Source organism: Carica papaya, chromosome 9 (genome assembly GCF_054855325.1).
Source record: "Carica papaya isolate Zhongbai chromosome 9, ASM5485532v1, whole genome shotgun sequence".
Taxonomy (NCBI): domain Eukaryota; kingdom Viridiplantae; phylum Streptophyta; class Magnoliopsida; order Brassicales; family Caricaceae; genus Carica; species Carica papaya.
In genome coordinates this window covers 34,494,051-34,518,082 of record NC_142317.1, presented here as the reverse complement: position 1 = coordinate 34,518,082, position 24,032 = coordinate 34,494,051, and the positions used below count along the sequence as shown (strand labels likewise).

The 24,032-nt window shown below is 36.6% G+C and overlaps 4 protein-coding genes and 1 long non-coding RNA gene across 8 annotated transcripts; 2 read left to right on the top strand and 3 right to left on the bottom strand.

The window, feature by feature from the left end:
- Nucleotides 1–801: 801 nt before the first annotated feature.
- On the bottom strand, nt 802–15,199 carry MNS3 (alpha-mannosidase 3). Of its 2 annotated transcripts, XM_088212165.1 has the most exons (9): nt 14,794–15,199; nt 12,188–13,149; nt 9,144–9,405; nt 8,763–8,960; nt 8,434–8,582; nt 8,090–8,287; nt 3,179–5,123; nt 2,308–2,530; nt 802–1,182 (listed from the first exon to the last, which is right to left on the bottom strand). In XM_088212165.1, exons 1-7 carry the CDS (start codon nt 14,869–14,871, stop codon nt 5,120–5,122), a joined length of 1,851 nt encoding a protein of 616 aa, XP_088068291.1. In that variant the 5' UTR covers nt 14,872–15,199; the 3' UTR covers nt 802–1,182; nt 2,308–2,530; nt 3,179–5,119. The 2 variants fall into 2 exon arrangements, with proteins under 2 accessions (XP_088068291.1, XP_088068290.1); XM_088212164.1 differs by lacking the exons at nt 802–1,182; nt 2,308–2,530; nt 3,179–5,123 and having other exon boundaries at nt 7,649–8,287; nt 14,794–15,198.
- LOC110807601 (potassium channel KAT1-like) lies at nt 3,791–7,799 on the top strand. 2 transcript variants are annotated; one of them, XM_088212162.1, is made up of 11 exons: nt 3,791–3,969; nt 4,056–4,271; nt 4,358–4,513; nt 4,630–4,687; nt 4,771–5,088; nt 5,439–5,678; nt 5,848–5,946; nt 6,037–6,069; nt 6,167–6,352; nt 6,450–7,185; nt 7,404–7,799. In XM_088212162.1, the coding sequence occupies exons 1-11, from the start codon at nt 3,791–3,793 to the stop codon at nt 7,544–7,546; spliced, it is 2,364 nt and encodes a 787-aa protein (XP_088068288.1). In that variant the 3' UTR covers nt 7,547–7,799. The 2 variants fall into 2 exon arrangements, with proteins under 2 accessions (XP_088068288.1, XP_088068289.1); XM_088212163.1 differs by lacking the exon at nt 3,791–3,969 and having other exon boundaries at nt 4,137–4,271; nt 4,399–4,513.
- On the bottom strand, nt 10,790–12,181 carry LOC148240299 (uncharacterized). The gene is made up of 2 exons (XR_015816613.1): nt 11,431–12,181; nt 10,790–11,324 (listed from the first exon to the last, which is right to left on the bottom strand). It is a non-coding gene; the product is annotated as an uncharacterized LOC148240299 (long non-coding RNA).
- Nucleotides 15,200–17,190: 1,991 nt separating the features above from the next.
- On the top strand, nt 17,191–20,781 carry NMAT1 (Intron maturase, type II family protein). Its single transcript, XM_022032792.2, has 2 exons — nt 17,191–19,601; nt 19,830–20,781. The coding sequence occupies exon 1, from the start codon at nt 17,219–17,221 to the stop codon at nt 19,298–19,300; it is 2,082 nt and encodes a 693-aa protein (XP_021888484.2). The 5' UTR covers nt 17,191–17,218; the 3' UTR covers nt 19,301–19,601; nt 19,830–20,781.
- Nucleotides 20,782–22,678: 1,897 nt separating this feature from the next.
- Nucleotides 22,679–23,891, bottom strand: LOC110807630 (uncharacterized). 2 transcript variants are annotated; one of them, XM_088211693.1, is made up of 2 exons: nt 23,425–23,891; nt 22,679–23,228 (listed from the first exon to the last, which is right to left on the bottom strand). In XM_088211693.1, the coding sequence occupies exons 1-2, from the start codon at nt 23,848–23,850 to the stop codon at nt 23,190–23,192; spliced, it is 465 nt and encodes a 154-aa protein (XP_088067819.1). In that variant the 5' UTR covers nt 23,851–23,891; the 3' UTR covers nt 22,679–23,189. The 2 variants fall into 2 exon arrangements, with proteins under 2 accessions (XP_088067819.1, XP_021888494.1); XM_022032802.2 differs by lacking the exon at nt 22,679–23,228 and having other exon boundaries at nt 23,246–23,884.
- Between the last annotated feature and the right edge of the window lie 141 nt (nt 23,892–24,032).

The window sequence follows — 24,032 nt, the reverse complement described above, 5'->3', positions numbered from 1 at the left end:
TCATTTTCCAAGAGGTTTATATAGCTATATTCAAACATGTGGTTATAAAAAGAAAGTGAAGAAAAGGTTTACAGAGAGGATCTGGGTTTCTGATCAAATCAAAAATGAGTTGGACCACCATAGACGGTTGCCATGTTTGGCATGAATGCACCACATCTTTTAGGACCACTACGCTGTCAAACCTTTCTCTAAACATCACAACAATCTCCCTCCTCTTATTTTTTCTTCTTCTTCTCGTATAATATTCTTTGAACTGATTATCTAAAACCTTTTTGTTTATTATCATTGATTAAATAATTAGACACGTATCGTGCAAACATGACATATGTTCTCTTGGTTTGCCTCATGCATACATCGTACGTGAATAAAATAATTATTTCAAATCAAACAGCGATGGCATATATTATATAACAGGTTCGACCCATTTATCCTCCACAGTTTTCTTAATATACTTGTGTATGCAGTTATATAAAAATCTGTAGCTTTTTAAGAAATAAACCCTTCTGGTTAAGCTAGCTCACATGGAGTACAAGAAGTCATGGTGGTTTTTTTATATTTGTCTTCAGTACTTCAATGTGTTCTTAGTTTTGACCAATCTAACAAAGAAAGAACTTTTATATTTTAGACTGGCGATGTCATCTGCTTCCTTTTGACATTATTTTCATATTCAGGCTAAAATTCACCGAAGAAGGACGAGATGTTATTCAGGTCTTACAGGGAATAAGTGGGTGTGCTGGCTTCCAAATCGGACCTAAGGCTAAGAAAATTTTAACTAAAACTTTAAGCTAAAAAGAATAGGACTCGGACATAATGTTTGTGTATATTTCTAAAAGGTATGATGATAATTTTTTTAAAAGAAAATTTCAGTTTCACCTAAATTGTATCAGAATATATGATTGCTTACCAACATAAAATAGTATTTCTTCTATGCTTCTAGGAGCATAAAGTAATATTTTGGTGATAGTTAATTTGAACGGTGAGAAATTATGATAATACTTAATTTCATTGACACCACAAACCTATCAAAGCTTTTTCGGGTGCAAATCGTTGTCAGCTGGTTACTTGTTTAATATTCTGGTAGGCTCAAGTTTCTGTGAAGAGAAATGATCGGAGAGGCGTGAGAAACTGTTGGAAAAGGGCAGTTTGAAATCAGTGTTGGCATGAGTTTCGTGATCCGCTCACCTGAAAGCAGGCATTTTGTTGACAAATTACTTTCATATCAAAGAGAAAATGTGAATCTATACAGGTTCTATTTGTTTACACGGTAACCAAATTAGCTTTGGGGAAAAGATTTGGTGAATGTTTGGTTGGCTATAACTGTGGCAACAAGAGGATCTCTCCACAAAACTCCATCGTATCCTTCTACCTTTTATTAGAGGACAAAACTAGCTTATACATACACACACATATATGTAAGTATATAATTAATGTGGCAGATGGATTTCGATACTATGGTTAGGATTGAATTTTAGACTCATTAATATGTGACCATAATTGGAGGTGTAGAAGTGTGGGGCAAGCAGGTGAGATTTTTATTGTTTATTCTATTAATTTTGATGATAACGGGACATCTTCTTCTTGAAAATACTAGATACATACATATATATATATGTATATATATGGGTGAAGACATTCTAAGCCACTAATAAAATGCAATTAACTTTTGGAAAAGGAAGTAAAGAATCAATTAGTTAAATTATTTGTCAACGATAAACATAAAACGATTCATGGAGTTTTTAATCTGCATCTTCGACCTTCTTCACAGATGGACTCTCGAATATATATTTTTTTTTTTGAAAACTTAGTTCTTAATTCAAAAGAGAAACAAACCCATGTCATGAGTTTACAGAGATAAGAGCAGCAGCTGGAGAAGCCAGCCAGATTTGAACGAGATAAGACACACAAACTGCCAAAAACAAATATCCTATCAATCCCAATTTTATTACACCACGTGCAATAATTTTCTATTTTCTTCAATTTTATTGTTTTTGTTATTATTTTATGTAAAAATTAAAAAAAAAAAAAAGAATTTTGAGTGATGTCCATAAAATTCCATTTCGTTTCTACCTTGTTCCATGTGTCGTTCATGACACATGACATAGTTATATATTCGGTCAAATATAACCGAAGGGGACTAATCTTAAAAGGGAAATTCGGAGTAGGTCCAAACAAACCATCTAAATTATATTACGTTAATAATCTGAATTACGAGATCAAAATGTTTTGTATTCCTACTGGCTGGAAGGAGGGCACAAGCACATAGTGGAAACAAATAAAGCATCAACTAAAATGATTAAGAGGGCATACCTGTTTGGCCGAAGAGCAAGGAGGTGGACTCTGAGAGGGGAAGAATCTAACACCATATACTAGGAGGGAGACGTGTGGGGTCTCAAACTTGCTCCACATCCAAAACAAAGAATTAAATGAGAAGCTACACGAGTCCCTTTCTCCACTTCAGTTTACGTTATTAGATGGACCAAAACTAACCCCTGTTCTTCCTCTATGATCTGCTTTTACCAAAGGACAGGTGCTGCGTGTACAGCAATACCCATCAGATCAAATTCAACAGAAATCAATTAGGAAAAGAAATAGTTTCTGAATTTGTTAACTAATCACAGTACTACTTAGTTAATAACTTTGGGGAAATAATCATGCTCCGAGCCCTGTTCTTGAAAAGAGTGTGTTCATCAGAGAATGTTTTGTTAGTATTTGGATTGAGCAAGAAACATGCGTTGCGTTTTATCGCCCAAACAAATCATCAAATTGTAGGGGCCCGCCAACAAGTGGTCGGTGAAAATCAAATCACAGATCAGACGTCGGCTGATCACAGAAAGAGAGAGAGAGAGAGAGGTTGGGATATATGGCAGGAATCCATTTCCACACTCTTATGGTTCTGATTGCATTGCATAAACAAACAAGCTGTGTTTCAATCTATAACTTATCTTATAACTAGTTATCCCATCTATTCTACTTAATTTTTTTTAATGTTTATCAATAAATTAATTCAACTTTTTTAAACGAAAATACATTTCTTATTCTAAAAAATGAACCATTTTGTCATGTACTCGAACTAATCAAAATCCAGTGCAAGGAGTTCATTAAAAGTAAGTAAAACGATGGGTAACTCTGTTTAATCCAAGATTATAATGTTACAAGGGGAGGAAGGATTTGGTCTGACCTGCGAGAAAAAGATACTATTGGTCCACGTGGCATCCAAAACAGAAACCTCTAGCCGAGATTCTACTTGGTCTGATATGCTGCCTGGTCCATTTCTGGATTTTGACATGAGAACAGAAAAAGAAAAATATGTATTGGCTTCAAATCTTGTCCTTTGACAGCAGAGCCCTTTTTCGTATACATATATATCTCTCTCTCTCCCACCTTCACATGCGTTGATGATGGAGCTTCCACCACCATTTTCATCGAGTTCGACCAACCGACTACCACTGTCATTACCACCATCTTCTTCTTCCTCACAATTTCTTCGTTGCAGCTGCATTATTCATGTCTGCCACTTGCTCTACTTTCCAGTTTTTGCTGCCTCTGCTCATGTTCTTCTCGTTTCTTATTTAGTCTCGAACCAGGAAAGAAACTCTTGTGCACGTCCTTCCCCCACTTCCATCTCGCGCTTACTACCACGCACTCACACTCAAACATGTTTGATGCAAGTTGACATAAAGGTGATCAAACACAGACTTTAACCCGTGTAGCTTCACTATTTAATACCAACCCCGGGGACATTTCTCTTCGTTCGAATACCATTTCTGTTAACTGTAGCGTTGTTTCCAATATGTCCTTCTCCTGCACCAAAAACTTCTTCCAACGGTTCTGCGTTGATGAATTTCAAATGGAGAGCATAAAACATGCAAGCTTCTTCTCCAGCGATATCCTGCCATCACTCGGAGCCAGAATAAACCAGACGACCAAGCTTCGTAAATACATAATTTCACCTTTCAATCCATTTTACAGGTGATGGGCCTTACCCACTGCTTCATTCTAAGACAAAATGTTTATCTCTCCGCTACTCATGGCTTGTGTCTTCATTCTCATTTCAGGTTTTGGGAGATGTGGCTGGTTCTGCTTGTAATTTACTCTGCCTGGATTTGTCCCTTTGAGTTTGCCTTCCTAACTTACAAGAAAGATGCACTGTTCATTGTCGACCACATTGTCAATGGCTTCTTTGCCATTGATATCATTCTCACCTTCTTTGTAGCCTATCTTGACAGCCACACGTATCTTCTAGTTGATGATCCCAAGAAAATCGCAATCAGGTAAGCATGGTTTCTGCAGTCTTCACCCTTAATTTCAAACTGGTAATAAACACGAATGATGTACGTTTTTTGGGTCCAACATTCAGGTACCTGTCTACCTGGTTTATTTTTGATGTCTGCTCCACAGCTCCATTTCAGACTTTCAGTCTCCTCTTCACCAATAACGGAAGTGAACTTGGTTTTAGAGTACTGAACATGCTAAGACTCTGGCGTCTCAGACGAGTCAGCTCACTGTTTGCAAGGTTTATCATCAAACTTGGAACCTACGTCTCCCCCTTCCCCTCCCTTTTTTTCTCGCGGTTTTCTATGTGACTTTGGAAGAATTACAGTACTCATATCCCAGTTTGATTTTATTCAGACTTGAGAAGGACATCCGGTTCAACTATTTCTGGACCCGTTGCACAAAGCTGGTTTCTGTAAGTTGTTACAAAATTCCACCTGCATTAAATTTTTGAGCAGCTTCAAGAACAAAATGGTCACTTCCGTTAATCAACTGCAGGTCACCCTGTTTGCAGTACACTGTGCCGGATGCTTTAACTATCTGATTGCAGATAGATACCCTGATCCCAAGAGAACATGGATTGGTGCAGTCTTCCCAAATTTCAAGGAGGAAAGTCTTTGGAATAGATATATAACTGCGCTTTACTGGTCTATCACCACATTAACTACCACAGGTTATGGAGACTTACATGCTGAGAATCCCAGAGAGATGCTGTTTGACATCGTTTACATGCTGTTCAACTTGGGATTAACTTCTTACCTCATCGGGAATATGACAAACCTCGTAGTTCAGTGGACCAGCCGCACCAGAATTTTTGTAAGTTTCCTGATTTGCTAATTACTGATGTTCACCTGTAATGAAAAATTTAAACTGATTGTGAAAGGTCCAAAATAAATAAATAGTTCCATCAGTGGTACAACAAATATAAATCAACTGTGACAAAAAATAAAAAGTTTAGCCGACCCCACATTTCCATATTTTATATATGCGTGTATGTTGCGTGCAAGACATGGAAGTACTAAATGAACTGCTAATATTAGTATAAGAAGCCTGATTGGAAGACTACGGACAGTATTTGGAGATGTCACCTCTTTTGTCTAAGAGAAGAGAGTAAATTATAGTCTTTGAGTATTTAATGAAAAGAGAACTTACCTTTGGTGTCACAGAGGGATACAGTCAGAGCTGCTGCAGAATTTGCTACACGAAATCAACTGCCCACTCGCATACAGGATCAAATGTTGTCACACATATGCTTGAAGTTCAAAACAGAAGGATTGAAGCAACAGGAGGTCATTAACGGGTTGCCAAAAGCCATCAGATCAAGCATTGCACACTATCTCTTCTTCCCTATTGTCCAAAATGTCTATCTCTTCCAAGGGGTTTCTCATGATTTCCTCTTTCAGCTGGTAAATACTTTGCATTGCTAGTCATATGCTTCTTCATAAGTTAACATTAAGAAGAGGGACTGCATGTATAAGTATGGACATGGGTGCCTGTGTCTTCCATATTATTGGCGTGCATAAGCTCTTATCCTACATTCATGAGAGACTAATTTATATGTTTCTTCATGCAAAGGTTGCAGAAATGGACGCTGAGTATTTCCCGCCCAAAGAAGATGTAATTCTACAGAACGAAGCCCCAACAGACCTTTATATACTGGTGTCAGGAGCAGCGGTAAGTTGGCTAAATTTTCTACTATATATCTCCCAACTCCACATTAATGTTCGTTGCTGAAAGTGACCTGATACTCTAATTGTTTTGCAGGATTTAATCTGCTACATCGATGGACATGATCAAGTATGAGGGATAAATAATTTTAAACATTGATATTTGCTTTCTGTGATGAACACAAACACCAGGAAGAACTCAATTCATATACCCACATTGCATGCAGATTATTGGAAAGATGACGGCAGGAGACGCATTTGGAGAGGTGGGAGTTTTATGTTACAGACCACAGCCCTTCAAAGTTCGGACAACTGAGCTCTCTCAAATTCTACGACTGAGCAGAACTTCACTGATGAACACACTCCGAGCAAATATAGAAGCTGAGCGCATCATAATGAACAATCTTTTAATGGTATGCCACAAAAACAACCTGCATGGCCAATACTTTATTGATTTATACTCTACTTGGACAGCCAAGAATTAACGGGTGTCTGTGCCAACACTGACAGAAAATGAATGGGCTAGAGGTAGGCTTTGACAATGAAAATCAGGATCCTGGCTCGCTCCTCAGGCACTGGCTTGATCTAGGATCAAGTGGGGAAGGCTGTATGACTGCTGGACGTCAAGATTGTCCAAGAAAAGGCTCAGCAATCCAAGAATCAAGGGATATAGTTATCCAGGGATCAGAATCAGCAGAGAGGAGGGATGCAGGAATATCTTACCATTGCACTGGTCGCAGCAGAGATGTAAATTCAATAGTAGAAGACGGTCAAACAGCAACAGTTCATAGAGAGATTCAAAAGGGGCATATTGAAATGGCTAAGAAGCTTCTTGAAAAAGGATCCAATGTAAATAAACCAGATGCCAGAGGCTGGACGCCAAAAACTCTAGCAGAACAAGGGAATAAAAACATTTACGATCTCATACTGAGTTACGAAAATAGGCGACCGGCAGGGGAACACAGAATAGATATTGGGCCAGAAAAAGCACACAGCTGGGACGATAAAAGAAAATATGGAAGAAATGAAGGCCCACATAATTCCAAATCCCATTTACAAAAGTTATACTCGAACTCCAGCTCAAGCAATTCCAAGGATTCCAGAGACAGAGAAACAGTGAAAGTAAACAAAAAGAGAGTCACTATCCGCATGAAGTCCCAGAGCAAAGGTATTCAGGGGCAACAAAAGCCACTGGGGAAGCTAATATTCCTACCTGATTCAATCGATGAGCTGCTCAGACTTGCTGGTAAGCTCTATTAACCGTGAAAGGTTACTTGAATATATAAACCTGAATACCATAGACAATGATCTCAACTCAATCCAAAATCTAAAGGTCTATAAATAAATACATAAACTGAGTAAGTTTCGAACCATAAATGGAGATGAGCTGCTACAACAGTTAAAATTGTATTTTCTTCTCTTTTACCTCGCTGATTTCTCATTCCCGAGGCTGTTAAACTGCAGGTGAGAAGTTTGGAGGATACAACTTTAACAAAGTTACTAATTCAGAGAATGCAGAGATAGATGATATAGGTGTCATTCGAGATGGTGACTCCCTGTTTCTCCTCCGGAATGAGTGCGAGAATGCAGACTGCAATTTGACTTGATTTTTAAAAAGGCCACGATGCAGACGACATGAGATAAGTTAGTAAATTTAGGGAATGTATCATCAAATATTTGTTAGAAAACAAAAAAAAAAATATATTAAATTAGGCAGTCAAATTGTGCATCCATATTTGATATTTTTAACAGAAGTTACAAATGGGTGTAATTTAAAGTTTATCACTATTTGGGAGGGAAAATCCCATCCATTCAAAAATATCAATGTCCACTATAACAATTACATCTTACAATCTTCTATTCTGTTGGGTCATCAAGATTGGTTGCCCATGGAATCTTCTCTTCCCATATGCTTACGAGTGAAATCTTACCCAAGAGAAAAGGTTCTTCATAAAATCATGACTGACTACCTATGAAGCCGGATAAACATGGCAACCATTAAAAGATTAAAGTAAGTCAAATCTCTTCCGGCTGAGAAACACTAAATTTTCCCGCGTTTCTCCTGTATGTATCATCCCCACAAGACAGAAATGTGTCCCTACATAATTCTCCTAATTGGAAAAGGATGAGCTTCAGTGTTGAAAACATACTTATCCAATGGTATCACAGAGGTATCTCCAAACAGCAAGTACAAATACTTCAAAGTTTCACCCAGAAAAAAGGTCTCCATCTTATCTCTCGTGCGGGGAGGGACAGTGGTGACATCATCCAACGAAGTATATCCACCAGGGTGAACCTTTGAGTGAGTCTCAAATGCTTCAAAGATTTGCCAACCCCATTCTCGGTACCTGCAATGAACACCAAAAATCAGAGTAATTATGCATCATTCAAAAAAAAAAAAAAATCACCAGCTTTCCTTCCCTCTTTGTTGAATATGCACTTTGAAAAACGTGAAGATTAAAATAGCATAGGAAAAAGAAGAGAAGCTTCATACTTTGGATCTTCTGTTATCCGATACAAAACAAACAGTGATTCAACAGTTTCAGGACGCAGAAGGTTATGACGGTCAGCATGTTTGATTATTATGTCATTTATATATCTGGAACTCTTATTGCCACCATCAAGACCGCCTTCAAAATATTCCTGCTTATTCAGAACCAAACATCAGATCACATGGAAAGTGAAACTAAATATGCTAAAGAATAAGGTCCAAAAGTGAAACTGAATATGGAGGAGACAGTATTGTGAATGACTAAAAAAGCCAGTTCATAAAGCATTGTCTAGATCAAACAATGGTTTCAACAGTATATAAATTGAACGAACCTCTGTATGAAAGTAAGCAATTTCTGGAGCAAGACCTGTAGAAGTTACTGCATATATCTCAAAGCATGTTTCAGCCAAATCTTCTGCCAGCTTCAAATTTTCCAGGTCTTTAAAAGTGAGAAGATTGTCCTCCATAGCTTTTTTTCTCGTGATGCCTTTAGTGGCCCCAAGTGCAAGAGTGCCAGGTAAAAAGCATACCTAAAAAGATAGTAAAACACATATTGAGAAAAGATAGATGAGAAAATGGTGCATAACCAAATGGTACAAACAAAGTTTACTGTTTTCTGAACTCTCTACTGTTCCTGTCCTGAACATATGATGTACACATAATATTTGTAACTAATGTCACTTGAACAATGGAATATGGAAAACATTACATACCAAATGGTCCATTTTTGGACTGAAAGCACCATTAGATCCAGAGGGCAATTCCCCAACAAAAGTCAAGCCATTTGGGATTGATTTCCGAACTAATAAGTGCCTAACCCCCTTCATTGCCTCCTCATACATGTTATATAGATATGTCAAGTTACTATCTCGATTGGCTCCTTGCTGAAGCCACACCTTGATTAGATACTCATAGTAGCTGTCACCACGAGATCCCAGCCGAATAGTTTCGCTACTAAATTCACCAGTGTGAGGGCTGTATTCAGTAGCTTTATAACATCAGAAGGGGAAAAGAATTTCCATTATATCCTCGAAGCAATCAGAAAAACCTAACCATCCATTAACTTCCGACAGGTATAAAATATTTAAGTGAACAAACTGCAGAAGAACTAAAGAATCTTAAAAAGAATCTGAAACAGAAACCTAATTATGCAGATAGAATGATTTAGAAATCAGTGATATAAGAAACCTATGTGTCTTACAATTGGATATCTATTTTAATCCAAAAGAACTGGATAAAGGAAACAAATCCATCTCAAGACAGCAGTAAGTGTTAAGTTTGTAGACTCATGTTCAAAGATAATAATGTTGGCAACAAGCTCCAGCTGAGGGAAAGGTTTTCACATTAAGTCATTTACTTTAATGTCTATCTCAGCCTTCTTATCAATTTTTTTTTAGCCTAGATCATTTTTATTATGAGGAATGTTCTTGTAATTTTGGGTTTTCTCAGTCCAGGATGTGAAGTTCATCATTGTGAAAAATAGAGGGGATACTACAAACATAGGCCCAATGCCAAACCATAAAATTCTGTTTTCAATTTCTTTCTTGTTTACTCAAATCTGTGCGTACACTGCATGCGTACTCCCTATAACAAGTAGCCATTAGCTTTTATCAATAATCACACAAATTACTAGATATCCAATCCACAATTGTGACATTGATTTTAATTTAAATTTTTTAACTGGATTCCATACAATAAGGTACTTCATTGAACAGTTTCTGGTAAAGACTGATTAGGTTTAGATTTCTTAAATTGATTAAAAGCTCTACAACTCTTTTAAATATAAAACTATTATACCATTTACAAAGTTTATTATTAAAATTTTAGTAACTTAAGATTTTATTTTTCCAGTATTTAGGTTTGTTATTCTTGTTGCTATTAATATTTGTTAGTTTAATATTACTTGGAAAATATTACATAGGAATCACCACAAATACCTCTCTAATCCAACTTCTGAAAAGAGATCCAAGTATTCATTAAGAGTTCTTTGAGAATTTTCTCAGTCTTTCCAGTTATGTGATTCAATCAAACTCTTAAGCATGATACTTGAGAATTCTCAGTTATGACACCTAAGAAACCTTATTGCTGCATTTCTTTTAAGTTTATTCTAGTTTCATTCAATTCCTAGGTCTTAATTACTTAATATATAGAAGTTAGTCATAATTTATGTATTTAATGCATAATCATGTCAATATCACACATATCTGAAATTTTTTTTATAAAGAATAATTTATTGAGAAAGAAAGAAAAGATTATATGAAAGCAGAATGAGACATCCTCCAAAATGAATAAAAGAAAATTACGAGAAGCGCAACACATCTGAGAAAAAAGGGAAAAGCCATCATAGAATGGCTAAGTGTTGGGAATAATGATATCCCAATTACAGTGAAAATCAGAAATACTAATATCATAATAGGAGCCATGCCATTTGAACCATAAGGACGCCAAAAAAGTCACCCACTCTCACAACCCAAAGTATGGAGTACTTCAGTTATTGAATATTTTGGAGCTGTGAACAAGGCAAATACACCATAAACTTGCAAAGAGAACATACTGCCACAGTTTTGGCAACTTTCCTCAACCCATTTCCATTAATATGTGTACATAGGAAGCTTTTCACAGTGCGAGGCAAGACCCAAAAGCAGCCAAACAGCTTAAAAATGTCCACCCACAACTTCCAAACCACCTAACAATGAAGTTACAAGTGGGCATGTGTTTCTCCTGCTCTGAAATGCATAACCCATATCAAGAGAAAAGGCCCGATAAGGAAGCGAATTTGGAGCAAGCAGTTTGTGTTCAGCTTTTGATAAATAGCAGTCCAAGCAAAAAGCTTCACCTTAGAAGGAAGGAACAGAAGTCTTCCAAGATATCTTGCAACATGTGTTGGGCAAGGTCTGGCATAGGAGATATTCAAACAGGTATTCAAAGGGAGATTGCAAAGCTATTCAGAGAGAGGTTTACAAGTAAAAAGGCCAGAAGGTTCCAAGTAAAGTTCCACACCTTTACATCAGGTTGGGAGGAAAATGAGATATGTGCCAATAAGTCCAGCAAGAACAGCATATCCAAAGTCACCCTATTAGAGTGGTTGCGGGAGGAGTGAAAATTGCATGATGTCCTTCCCCAATTGTAATCACAAATAAGAAAGTTAAGCTTGATGTCTAAACAATAGACTGTATAACTGGGGGATTGAGCAGCTATGATTGATTCCCAACAATCTGTTCTCCCAAAATCTCAAAGTAGAACCATCTTCAACTTGTATGCAGGTGTGGGGAAGGAAAAAAGGACAAACTTGGGAGATGGCTTTCTAGGGACTATGATGAGAGACATAGCTTCCGGCAGTGACATCCTAAACATCCCACTAACTCTGGTGGATGCTTTTGGTCACCCTATACCACAAAGGGTTTGGTTCCCTCAGGAAGCGCCAGAGCCCTTATCTCCAATTTCACAATGATAAATTTGTGTTTTCACTTATTAAGAAAGAAATTAAATGCTATTTTTTAATTCAAAATTTTCACACATTTGTATCTTATTTTCTCTCCTATCATATAGGATTCAAATTTGATCAAACTTTATTCTCTTTCCTTTGGGCTAAGGCTCATGGGAATTACTCGGATATCTCCCTATCTGTTTTAAGATGCATGAAAGCTCCCCATGAAAAATGAATGTTTATCCAACCAAAATATTAAAGAAAGTATATGGAAAAATGAAGAAAACACATATTGTTATCACTAATAATGGTGAGAATGCAAGAAAATACCTTATGTAGATAGGAACAAGTCCTTCTTCCTTGGGGAGAGTTTGAAAATGAGCTAAAACCTTCATGGCTTCCACACTGTACTTTGGATCGCCAGAAACAACACTAAGATAATTAAACTCAAGCTGTAATGTTGAAACTTCTGAAGTACTACTCAGACCACCAGGGGCAGGATGTGCTGATGCATCATGCAGAACTACATCGCTAAAAGGAATTGCAGTTGGACTGGAAGTAAAAGCAGATAGGAGACGATCAGCCAAGTTTTTGGCCACATCTAGATAAACATCTGGTTTAGGCATCTTGTGTGTGGAGTTCATTCCCTGTTCAAACCCACTAAGATGATATGCACTCAAAAGACCGCCTAAAACACGTATTGTTGTCTCAAACAAGTTAACTTGACCCTTTTTAGTAATTCTATCTAATAAGTGTGCCTCAATCCATGAGCCTGCTTCAGAAACAACATCATTGAGGCCCATTATCATGGCAGTATCAAGAGCATCCACAACAGTAGCACCTAAACCTCCTAACCCATCGACTCCTTGTTGGCTAATCGGCATAAGCTCATCAAAGCCCATTGCAAATTTTTTATACCCTGACCATGCATGGATGAAGGCTTTCTTAACGCTTTGTTGCCTAGCTATCCACTTTGGATATGCATTAGACTTCTTAAATTCATGGATGAAAGAATTATTACTAACTTCTTCATTTGGTGGTAATCGAGGAGGAAGCCTTGGTGGTCTTCTCCAAAATCTTCTGAAACTGCTGCCTCTATCAGCAGTGACCTTTCCTTCTTCACCTATTCTATCACCTTCCACTACTCTATCAGATACAAAACCAGTGGGACCTTTATGTGCCAGGGTAAGATAAACTAAACCAAGGATCATTACTAATACTAAAAACTTTCCCGTGCTACAACTTATACAGTCACGTTTTACATTAAAGGCCAGCATGCTCTGAGTAATAACCTGGAAGAACAATAATATAAATTAGTAAACACATGATTGAGTTCTTCAAAACAGGGGAAATAAAACAAGAATAGAAAATAACTATATTTTGAGAACGTAGATTAGAAAAACCTAATTAATTGAGAGACCAGTTGTAATTTTTAGAATTTACTTTTATGAACAAATTGGAAGATTGGCAACAAAGTATACAATAAAAAAGCACATTATGTGATCACTGGTTATCTCGTAGGATATAAGACTCTGTCAAAGCTAGCAACAGAGGTAACCATCATGCTCTAATGGTCTAATTGGATATACTTTCTCGTCCAACAAGCAATGAGCATAATGCAAGAATAGTAAGTGAAAAAGGTCCTGATGGTGGCTAGTACTAATAAGATGGCCTACAAATTGGGGAAAAAATGCCATTTTCATTGTGAGAAAGAATGATCTTAGTCTTAGTTAGGCCGTAATTTATTAGATATTCTTATATAGCTCACAAGCAGCAAAAGAAATGTGATCCTGAATAGCTGAGGCAAATTACCAACATTTATGTGCCAATACATACCAGTACATAAGAAAATTTTTAAGTAAGATTTCTAATAGTAAAAGGTTAGATTTTTATGTTCTTCTTAAATTATTTGATCCAACAGAGTCTAACCATATCTGCTTGAAAGCACTCAACGAGTGCAGTTAGGAAATTATTAAATTGTATTCACATCCCCAACATTGCTGCCTCTATCATAAATCTTTCCCTCCACACTTTCTATTTCCTTTTATTGCTAGATGACAGGCATCATGGGTTCCGTTATCCAGCTCTTCATTTCCAAATGGCATCTCGATATGAGGAAAACCTCATAGCTGATATTAGTATTCGTAGGGCTGTTCAATTGAATATACTAAAGTACAGTTTCACCTCCATGAATATATATAAATATATATATATATACATATATATAATCTTCAGTGGCTTTTGAAAAACATCCAAGATACGTATAGTTGCATTTAAATCAGGTTATAGGACTAAGACTTGTTTTACAACAAATGTAAGACTTACTGGGAAAAATAAACTTTTCGTGGTATTAAACTTGCTTTGACATAATTGCGAGGAGGCTAGAAATGGATGATGGGGGGATTTTCCTATCGTTTTTCTATTTTTCTTGTCATAGCTTGAGGAAAGGTAAAAAATTTCCCCTGTTTTGTGTACATCACTAGCAGCTCATATGAAGGCCAACCCTGTAACCTACAATGTAAGATAGAAATCCAAACGGAGGTCAGAAGGCAACTCTCCGCTATCGCATTGAACCTATCTTGATAGGTCAAAATTAATGTTCGAAACATTAGGAATAAGGATTAAATGGCCAACAGTCATTACTAAATCATTAACCCCTTTTTTCATATTATTTGTTTGTACACAAGTCAGCAGTGAAGTCCAGATCACATCCCACTCTTATAAATTTCTGCTCATTTATGTTAAAGCCAATTGCTATAACTGATTAACACGATCAAAACCAAAAGTGAAGCGAAGCAAAAAAAAAAAAAAAAAAAAAAACATAATTAACATTATCAATCAGCGACTGAAGAGAGAACTTCCAAACAACCAAATCAAGCTCCGTTAGCAGACATATTATAAGGAGGAAAGACAGGTAAATCGTGAAAACGGAGAACCTTGAAGAAAGATCGGTGCCGGAACTTGGCGTTGTCGTAGTGAATATCTTGCGTTGAATATGGCAAGGAATGTGACATGCTTGATTCGGCAATTAGCTAGGATCGTCAGGATCTGCTCTTCTTCGCGCCCGAGAATTGTGCCCGGGAAGAGACGGAGAAGGAGAGAAATATAAGGATGTAAGAATGCGAAAAAATATAGGATTCCGACGGGGAAAATTTCCAACCGGCGGCGGTTGAGACAGAGATGGAAGACGAAAACGCGGAGGATATTTGGGCTTTTGACTATTCAAATCAGTGAAATAATTGGCCTTCGAGAGTTTTCCACTTCTTGGCACGTCCTCTGTCCGCACGTTGAACAAAATGGATCACCTCATGGAAGAATACACTTGACCATACTTGGAATATGAAGATGGTATACTGAAATTTATTAAAAAAATATCAAGGTAATAGTTATTATTTTATAATATTTAATTTAATAAAATTAAAAATTTAATTTACTAATATTTACTAGAATTATAATAATAGATTAAAATTTTAATATAAATTTTTTATTATTTTAATATTTAAAATTCATGTATAAAATTTTATACATCAATTTATTTTATATGTTATCAGCTCTCACCATCATCATCATGCCTTTCAATCAAAATTTCTTTCTCATGTTGATAATCATCTTCTTTGTATTTCTTTTCTCCTTCCCCTCACCTTCGCTGTCCCATCAAACTGTAATACCCCAACGATGTCGTCCCACCAAAACGCTATTCATGTCTGCGCCTTCTTCTGGTTTATCAAACACCAAGAATACGCCGCCGTTAGTCTTTCTAAAACACCGACTTATCATGGTTCAGAACAAGGAGAGCAAGTGGAAGATGATGATGGTGAAGAATAAGAAGAGGAAGAAGAAGAAGACATCACCCAAGACTAGGCCCTTCTCGGTTATGCTTCCCAAAGGTCTTGTCCCTCCTTCGGGTTCTAACTCTCCTTGCCATAACAACTATCCACATTTCATTAATCATAACTTCTACCCCTGCCATTTTTATTCCTCTAAGCCCTGATCAGTTTTGCCATATAAGATCTACGCTGATGATCTTTATTTTGGAGTTTCTTGCACTAATCTTTCTTCAATCTTGGTCACCTTGGGGCAATTCTGCTCTCTCTCTCTCTCTCTCTCTCTCTCTTTTGTAGTTCTTGATCGATTGAAAAGTTGGATTTGTATGTGTGTAAACATATGGTTAGTTGATCTCTGTAATAAAGAGTTTACAGATAATTGCAGTTGAATGAAGAAGAAGAGTTAATAGTTCTGGGTAATATTTCTTTACTCAAAAGAATTCAACAACAGTAGAGATGCTTTCAATCTTCATCTTCCTTTAATCTTCTAGTCAATGAGAATCACATTCTGCATTTCGTGGATTTTTCTATCGGAAAACAAAAATATCATCACATATAGTTATGTTAATATATGTATATATATACGCAGTAATTTTGTAGCTCGTTGCGAAATATTAAGAACTAATTATAAGAAACACGTGCGTTTTTAAGTAAACGGTTTGACTTTCTTCGTCTTTCTCATACTTGTTTTCTGTTTACACACTTTGATCTCTTGATTTTCGAAATCTATTAACTGATGTGCGTTAGTGGCCGGAGTCGTACTCTTTTGAAGGGCATTAATGGAGATGGCTTAACGATAGATACGGATTGGCCTTTAGATGTTTGTGTCTGAACAACATCTGATACATTAGGCATATTTGTTTTTTCATTGCTTCGGTGATGGTCAATATCGTAATGTACATACCCAGTATACTTCATCCATCTATATGTATGTATATGTATACGTACGAGCGTGTGATTTTCATTCGAGCAGTAGCCGAGAGAAGTGTGGAGGAGGCATGTGAAAATGCATCGTTTGCAGGACTCTTGTTTCATGGGTCGTGGAAAGTTTCGTGGCGTGTACTCCATGCTTGCATGCAATGGAAAAATTATGAGACGTACTTGTCCAGTTTTATTAAACAAAAGCATGTATGTATGTATACACACGTGTATATTTAGTTTATCTAGAGATATATATATATATATATTATATGGCGTTTCATTCATGAAATACTTGAATGTTCTCCACATGTTAAGTGATATACTATACGTTAGGCTTGGTAAAATGTTGGTCTACAAAATCGATTAAATATTATCTTCATTGAAATAATTTTGAATAATTTTCCTGTTTACTATATACATAATCAGTATAATTTTTGTTCTAATTTAATCCTCATTTTTGTTAACAAAGCAGATGCGAGAATAAACATGGCATTCTGTAATTAGAATGTAAAACTCTGGATTAATTTCTAACTGATACGTGTATTAATATTACATCTTCCTTTTAAAATGCCAAGAAGAGAGGTCTGATACTCTCTTTTTTTTTTTTTTTTTTTTTATGTTCTTTCTTTCTTCTTTCTTGGAAATGTCTCTGAGACCGAATATCAAACACCTTCCCTCCATTTTTATGACTTCACTTGAATCCTCTCGTTCCCCTCGCTTTCTCTCCTCCTCCCTCCTACCCCGCCAAAATCAAATCCAGACCCAAGATCCTTATTCTCTGCTCAAACAAGATCCAGTAGATATCTGCCTCTCTCTCTGGCTCAAATCCTTCTCTTCCTCCTCCTCCTCCTCCACCTTCTCCAACCTCTCTGGTTTTCTCTCTAAGTTCGACCTTTGGGTTCTTGCCTATCAGCGATGCTGCGCTCATGTTACCGGAACTTTTCCTCCTCGCAACGCCATCCACTCTCATACTCTCCACTCCCTTCTCTCTCTCCGCGATGCCGTCACCTACAACCGCTTCCACTGGAACGACAAGCTCCACCAGCTCATCCGCAGCCCTAACGATAAGACCTCGTTCGGGGTACCCATCTCCAGGTCCAAGCACCGTCGCCTTCTCGAGTCCCACCAGCCTTGTTTCCAGGATCGCGTGGTTCAGGAAGTTCTGCTCATGGTGCTCGAGCCGTTTTTCGAGGCTAGGTTTTCTCCCAAGTCACATGCGTTCAGGCCCGGGAGGAATGCGCATACGGTTATCAGGACTCTCAGGAGTAATTTTTCTGGCTACTTGTGGTTCTTGAGAGGTGACTTGAGTGAGCTTCTCGACGATGTGGATGCTAATCTAGTGATTGGTTGCGTGGAAACTGTTGTTCGAGACAATAAAGTTCTGGGCTTGATCAAATCCGCGCTTAAAGCGCCGTCTAAGAGGAGATCTTCTGATGGTAATAATGCTAAAGAATCGAGTAAAGGGAACAAAAAGACCAAGGTGAAGAAGATTTTGAAGGAGAATGAGGCGAAACCAGATCCGTACTGGCTGAGAACCTTCTTCGGTTTTGCGCCAGAGGAGGCTGCGAAGGTACCCTCTTATGGATATTGCGGGATTTTGAGTCCTTTACTTGCTAATATATGTCTAAATGAATTGGACCAATTCATGGAAGATAGGATAGTACAGTATTTTAGGCCTAACAAACATGATTCCATATGGAAAGACTCCATTGATGATGGTTGTCATAATCCTGCTTGGCCAGAGTTTGTTCCGTCTAGTGGTCGGGAAAAGACTAGGAAAATGGATTACATTCGATATGGGGGTCATTTCTTGATTGGTATTCGAGGGCCTAGAGAAGATGCAGTTCAAATTCGAAAAGAAATTAGTGAATTTTGTGAAAGGAGATTCGGGCTGAGATTGGATAATTCAAAAGCGGAGATTGAACACATAACTAGGGGGATACAGTTCTTGGATCATATAATTTGCAGACGAGTGATACACCCTACTCTTAGATACACTTCCAGTGGGGGTAAGATTATTAGTGAAAAGGGTGTAGGGACTTTACTTTCCATCACTGCTAGCTTACAGCAGTGTATTCGTCAATTCAGACGACTTGAATTTGTTAAGGGTGATCAGGATCCTGAACCACTGCCTTGTACCCCAATGTTGTACTCAAGCCAAGCTCATACTAATTCTCAGATGAATAAATTCCTTGAAACTATGGCTGATTGGTACAGATATGCTGACAATCGCAAGAAAATTGTCGGATTTTGTGCTTATGTGATTCGTAGCTCTTTGGCTAAACTGTATGCTGCAAGGTACAGACTGAAGTCTCGTGCTAAGGTGTATAAAATAGCTTCACGTAATCTCAGCAAGCCACTCCGAGAGAGTAGCAACAATTCTGCACCAGAATATTCTGATCTCTTGAGAATGGGGCTTGTAGATGCAATTGAAGGTGTTCAATTCTCACATATGTCACTGATTCCATCCTGTGATTACACTCCATTTCCAAGGAACTGGGTGCCGGATCATGAGCGGGTTTTACATGAATATATTAAACTGCAAGACCCAAAATTCTTCTGTGACTTGCATAGATCAATAAAAAGTCAGGGTTTAATGTTGCCTCAGGATCAGATATCAGAGACTGTCTGGGATTTTAAGACTCTTGGAGTACGGAGGTATCAGTCTAGTGATGGAAACTGGTCAAGAAAGTATTAGAGAAAGCAGCTTGGGTGTCATGAATCCTGCCATAGATTTGGAATGTTTATCTGAATTTTTCTGCTAGAATTCGTGTAGGAAATTGTTGGGCGTTTTATCTGTTTCAAAAAAAAAAAGAGAGAAATTCAAGCTGATAGGAATCTGTCAAACTGGTTTCACTGCCCGCACCTGTGCTCTGTTTAATATCTTCTATAACATTTTCCATGGAAGATTATATTGGAGTGAAGGGTGTCAAGGCATGAGAGAAAAATTTCGAAGCAGAATCATCTACTTGATGATGCAGCAGGCATGTAAGCTTCAGGTATGAGTGTGGTATATAAATAGTACTTATATATATAACTGAATATAAGATCCCATCACTTGGTTCCTCTCCTAATTTTCGAACCTTATATTGATGTTAAGGGTCAAATATCATATTTATAGTTCTGGAGTATTTGTTAGATGCAAGTACACTTATAAAATGAAGAGTGTAACATGGAGTGATGGTGACGAAGTCGAATTGTTCTCAAATATTTTATTTCATGTGCAGGATAATGAGCCAGTGGAAGGGCATGAAATACTAGTGTCAAAATACAGTGAAGACATAATAATTCCCACCCAAGTTTCTTTCTTCTCCTATATAAGCAGGATGGTGACTAGATTGGTGTTGGAAGTCAAGTTACAGATTTTACAGAAGGAATAAGATGATCAAGCAGATGATGTTATTTGATAAACTCTGGAGCTCTTCCATTCCTAAGCTGCCTTCAATGCTGTTCAGCAATCCCCAGGGACAGCTTTCAGCAATCCCCTATGATTTTCTTTTCTTCGCCACCCGTAAATATGACATATTGGAAAACTTGCATTATCCGCTGGTGGAGTATTGCTTACTCAACTGATAGTCATTTGTCTAACTAACCTAAATGCAGAACCGAGCAGATGAACTGCAGACATTCTGGAATCTGGACTTTGTGTCCTTATTGTGACAACATTTTGTTTTTTTTGTTTTCTCAATATGGAAGGAGTTAGTCGTTCCTAGAGTCAGCATTTTTGCTCGAAGATGACAAGGATATCTGAGAACACATGCAGACTTGAAATTCCAGGTCATATAAGAGATCTTGTTAATGAACTTGTGGTCTTTATCATATGTGCTTCAGGGTAAGGGTGTATATCATTCGAAGACTTGACCAGACTCGGACCGAAAAATTCCTAACCCTTGGATAGAAGACCAGACTGTATTAGGTTTTGGTCCAATCCTCTGTCTGGAATAGAATCATCTTTTTTAATTGAAACATCAAATGGAATCGAGTTCTGAGCACAAGTGAGTCACAAACAATGTTGATTGGAGCTGAGGCAGGCGCGGAGGTGAGAGTGACGGTTGCAGATTGGATGAGGTGGGTTTAGAAATCAAAATTTCCCACCTATTTGGATCTCTACTTGTGATGTATTTTGATTGAAATTGAACTAATGTTATGTTTAAATATAATTTGGAATTGGTGCATTAATATATGTTTCATTGTACCCAAGTTTGTACAACTGTGATGAACTCGAACACCATGAAATATATAGTAAAGACTTCGTCAGCAAAAAATTGCTAATAAGTGGTAAAAGAATTTGTTGTAAGATACTGCAAAATTTTGCAAAATGTTTTTCTCTCTAAACTCTACAATAATGTTGCAGAGGCATCAAGTACTTTGTTAAATAAAAGATTTTTGTTAGTGTTAAGAAATCACTATTCATTGGATCTCGGCTTGTGGCTATTTTAGTTGTTCTAAAAAATTCTTAACCACAGATTTTATAAAGATAAATTATGCAATATCTGGTATGCAATTGATTCATCTAACATCTCATCTCTTATATATTTTCTTCATGAAAAACAAAAGGTTAATATGCACATAAGAGTATTTATACTAAAGAAAACTTTGACTTTCTTATCAAAACTTTTATTTTTCTAATATATAAATTTGACGAAAAATCAAAGATTTATAATAAAGATATCGCTTAAAATACGTATTAGGTCATTCTTGATTGAGTTTAAAAATAAATTTACAGACTAACAAATCTCTTATCTTTTTTGTGGCAAAAAGAACTTTGTTACTAACAATATATCTTGTCTATGATCTTCTTGTACTCGACAAATACAATACTATTCCTCATATTCAGTGATAAAATATTTGAACAAACTTACTAGAAATTATGGTGCTCTAAAGTTGGGAATCACAAAATTCATTTAATTAAGTGGAATAAAGAGTGTTAGTTAAAGATACTTGGTGGTTTTAGTTTATGCAAGATAAGACTCCAAAATAAAACATTCCTTATGAAATTGGGTGAGAAGCTATTGAAAGGACAATATAACTTGTGGGCATATGCTCTTAAAAAAAAAAATACTTCCCGATAAAAATCTCTTGAGAATAGCAAAATTTTTTTTTAAAGAGTCTCTAACTTGAAAGAATTTACTTAAATATATCTAGATTTTCAAGTTAGGTCTCATATGGGTGGTGGGAGATGGAATTGTTATCAATTTTTGGGAGGATATATTGATGAGAGATATATTATTATTGTCTTTCATATAGGGTTTAGTGCTCTAATGACAACTAGGTAGGCTAGCTCTAACATATGTAGACATAAATGACATATAGAAATAGAAGGAGTTAATAGGATTTTTAGGAAGAACATTGTGCATGAAGATCTATATGGATTCGGTTTAATTCAAGTGGCAATAACATATCATAGAGATCACCCAATAATTTCTTCAATAATATAAGTATGCTCGAGCTAAACAATAATGGATCACTCGGACCCTATTGATGCCTAAACAAGTTCAACAATTTATGTAGCTACTAGCTTATAATCATCTCATAACAAATTAAGAAAGAAATAAATGATATATTACTATAGAAGACAAATGCCCCATGTCACACAAGCAATAATAACACTTATGACATTGTTAGTTGGAGATGGATCTTTCCAATAGCAGTGTGAATCATTTGGGAGAAAATGAACAAATTCATCCGTGATAGAAGTGAGTATATTTACTACTGCCTCAAACATAGAGATTATCAAGATTATATGAGAATTTCATGAGCCTCACAAAATACCATATCTTCAAGCCGACTCAAAAGAATTCACTAGATACTTGTGGATGAGATGAAAAGCCCCTTCTGTAGCATGATGCAAAGTCAACAAAGAGGGTTCAACCTGAGGAGACCTTTGGGAGTGTAAGAGTTGGTAGGCTTATTTAGGACAACCAAAAGGGATGAGTTGTTAGGGTTCATGTACAACTTACATAATGTTCGGCATGTGACAACAAAAATTTAAAAAGTCTTGAAAGGATTGAAGCTCACTTGGGAAAAAAGATTAAAAAGCCTACCATAAAAGTTGATTCTCTATAGTTAAAAAACTTATATATTAACTAGTTAGCTGAATCTCTCATAATAAGAACATTAAGTATTAAATTCAATATTTTTTCAGTAATGGTTGAGAAATCAGAAATAGAGAAGACAATAAATCTTTACTAGTCGGGTTCACTCTCATCTTATGGGAATTAACATTTTGTTCTTTTTTTTTATTGTCATAAAGAAAAAAGATGAACGATTTAATATTTCTGTTTGAATACTTAAAAAATATATGTATACGAGGCAATTTGGATTCATAAAGTTATTGAAAATGCAAATAAGAAGGTAAAGACATATCCTTCACCTCATTGGGTTCTTTTTTGCTTCAATATAAGAATTTTTTCCCTTTATTTATACAGGTTTAGGAAATATTTTATTTTAAATTTATTTTTAATATTTTTACAGAGGATATGAACAGGAAGAAAGAAACTTTGAAATTTTCAAATAGTGCTTAGTTTTCTCTTCTGTCACCCCACAAACAAACACCATTAATCAGAAGAAGTGATCCCCTGCGATCTTTATTTCTGCTTTCTTTTTTTCTGATGGCACTGAATAACCTAGTTTTGAAAATACAAATCTCAAGTTTAATTTTATAAACAAATAAAAAAAGAACAAAAAAATTATTGTGTGTTTGCATGCAATAGATTAAATAGCATGCATAAACAAAAATATTTTTTAACAGAAGAAAAAAAAAAAACATAGAATTAAGAAGTATGATCCTTGCGAATTGTATCAGAAAAGTTACTCATCAACCTCGAAGGTAGAAACAGGGAACGTCCGTGCCAGCCCCGTAGAACTAGCAAATGTGATTGTGCCAGCATGATCTTGGTTCTCGTCAACATAGATATCAGAAATGGAAACCCAGATCAGGAGTTCCTTGCTTTTGACTCCCGTGAGTCTTCTCATCCGACCGTCCTCAATGAAGGTGGTGACTTCAGCATCATACGACACCGTTCGACCAATACCCCTGAACCTGTGGTGGTAGGGTTGCTTTTGTTTGAGCCAGACGAAGCCAGTGATTGGGTTGTAGCCGAGTTCTACCAGGTCGGTCAAGGGGAGAAGAGCCTTGGGTAGGTTCATGAGGCAGAGGAGTTCTATGGATTTTTGTTTGCAGAGACAGGATCCATGGTAGATCTCTGCGTTTTCCTTATGAGCTGATATCAGCTGTTTGGATCCCATCTTTAGTTTTCTGGGTCTCTGTTTTTTTTTTTATAAATATAAAGGTGGTTGTTTGTGGAATGACTGAAGTGGGCTTGCTATGAATAGTTTTTTTTTTTTTGGGAAAATGTAAATTTCTTTGTTGTATTAGACAAAAATAAAAATTCCAACCTCTAATTTCTTTTTAAATTACAAATAATAAA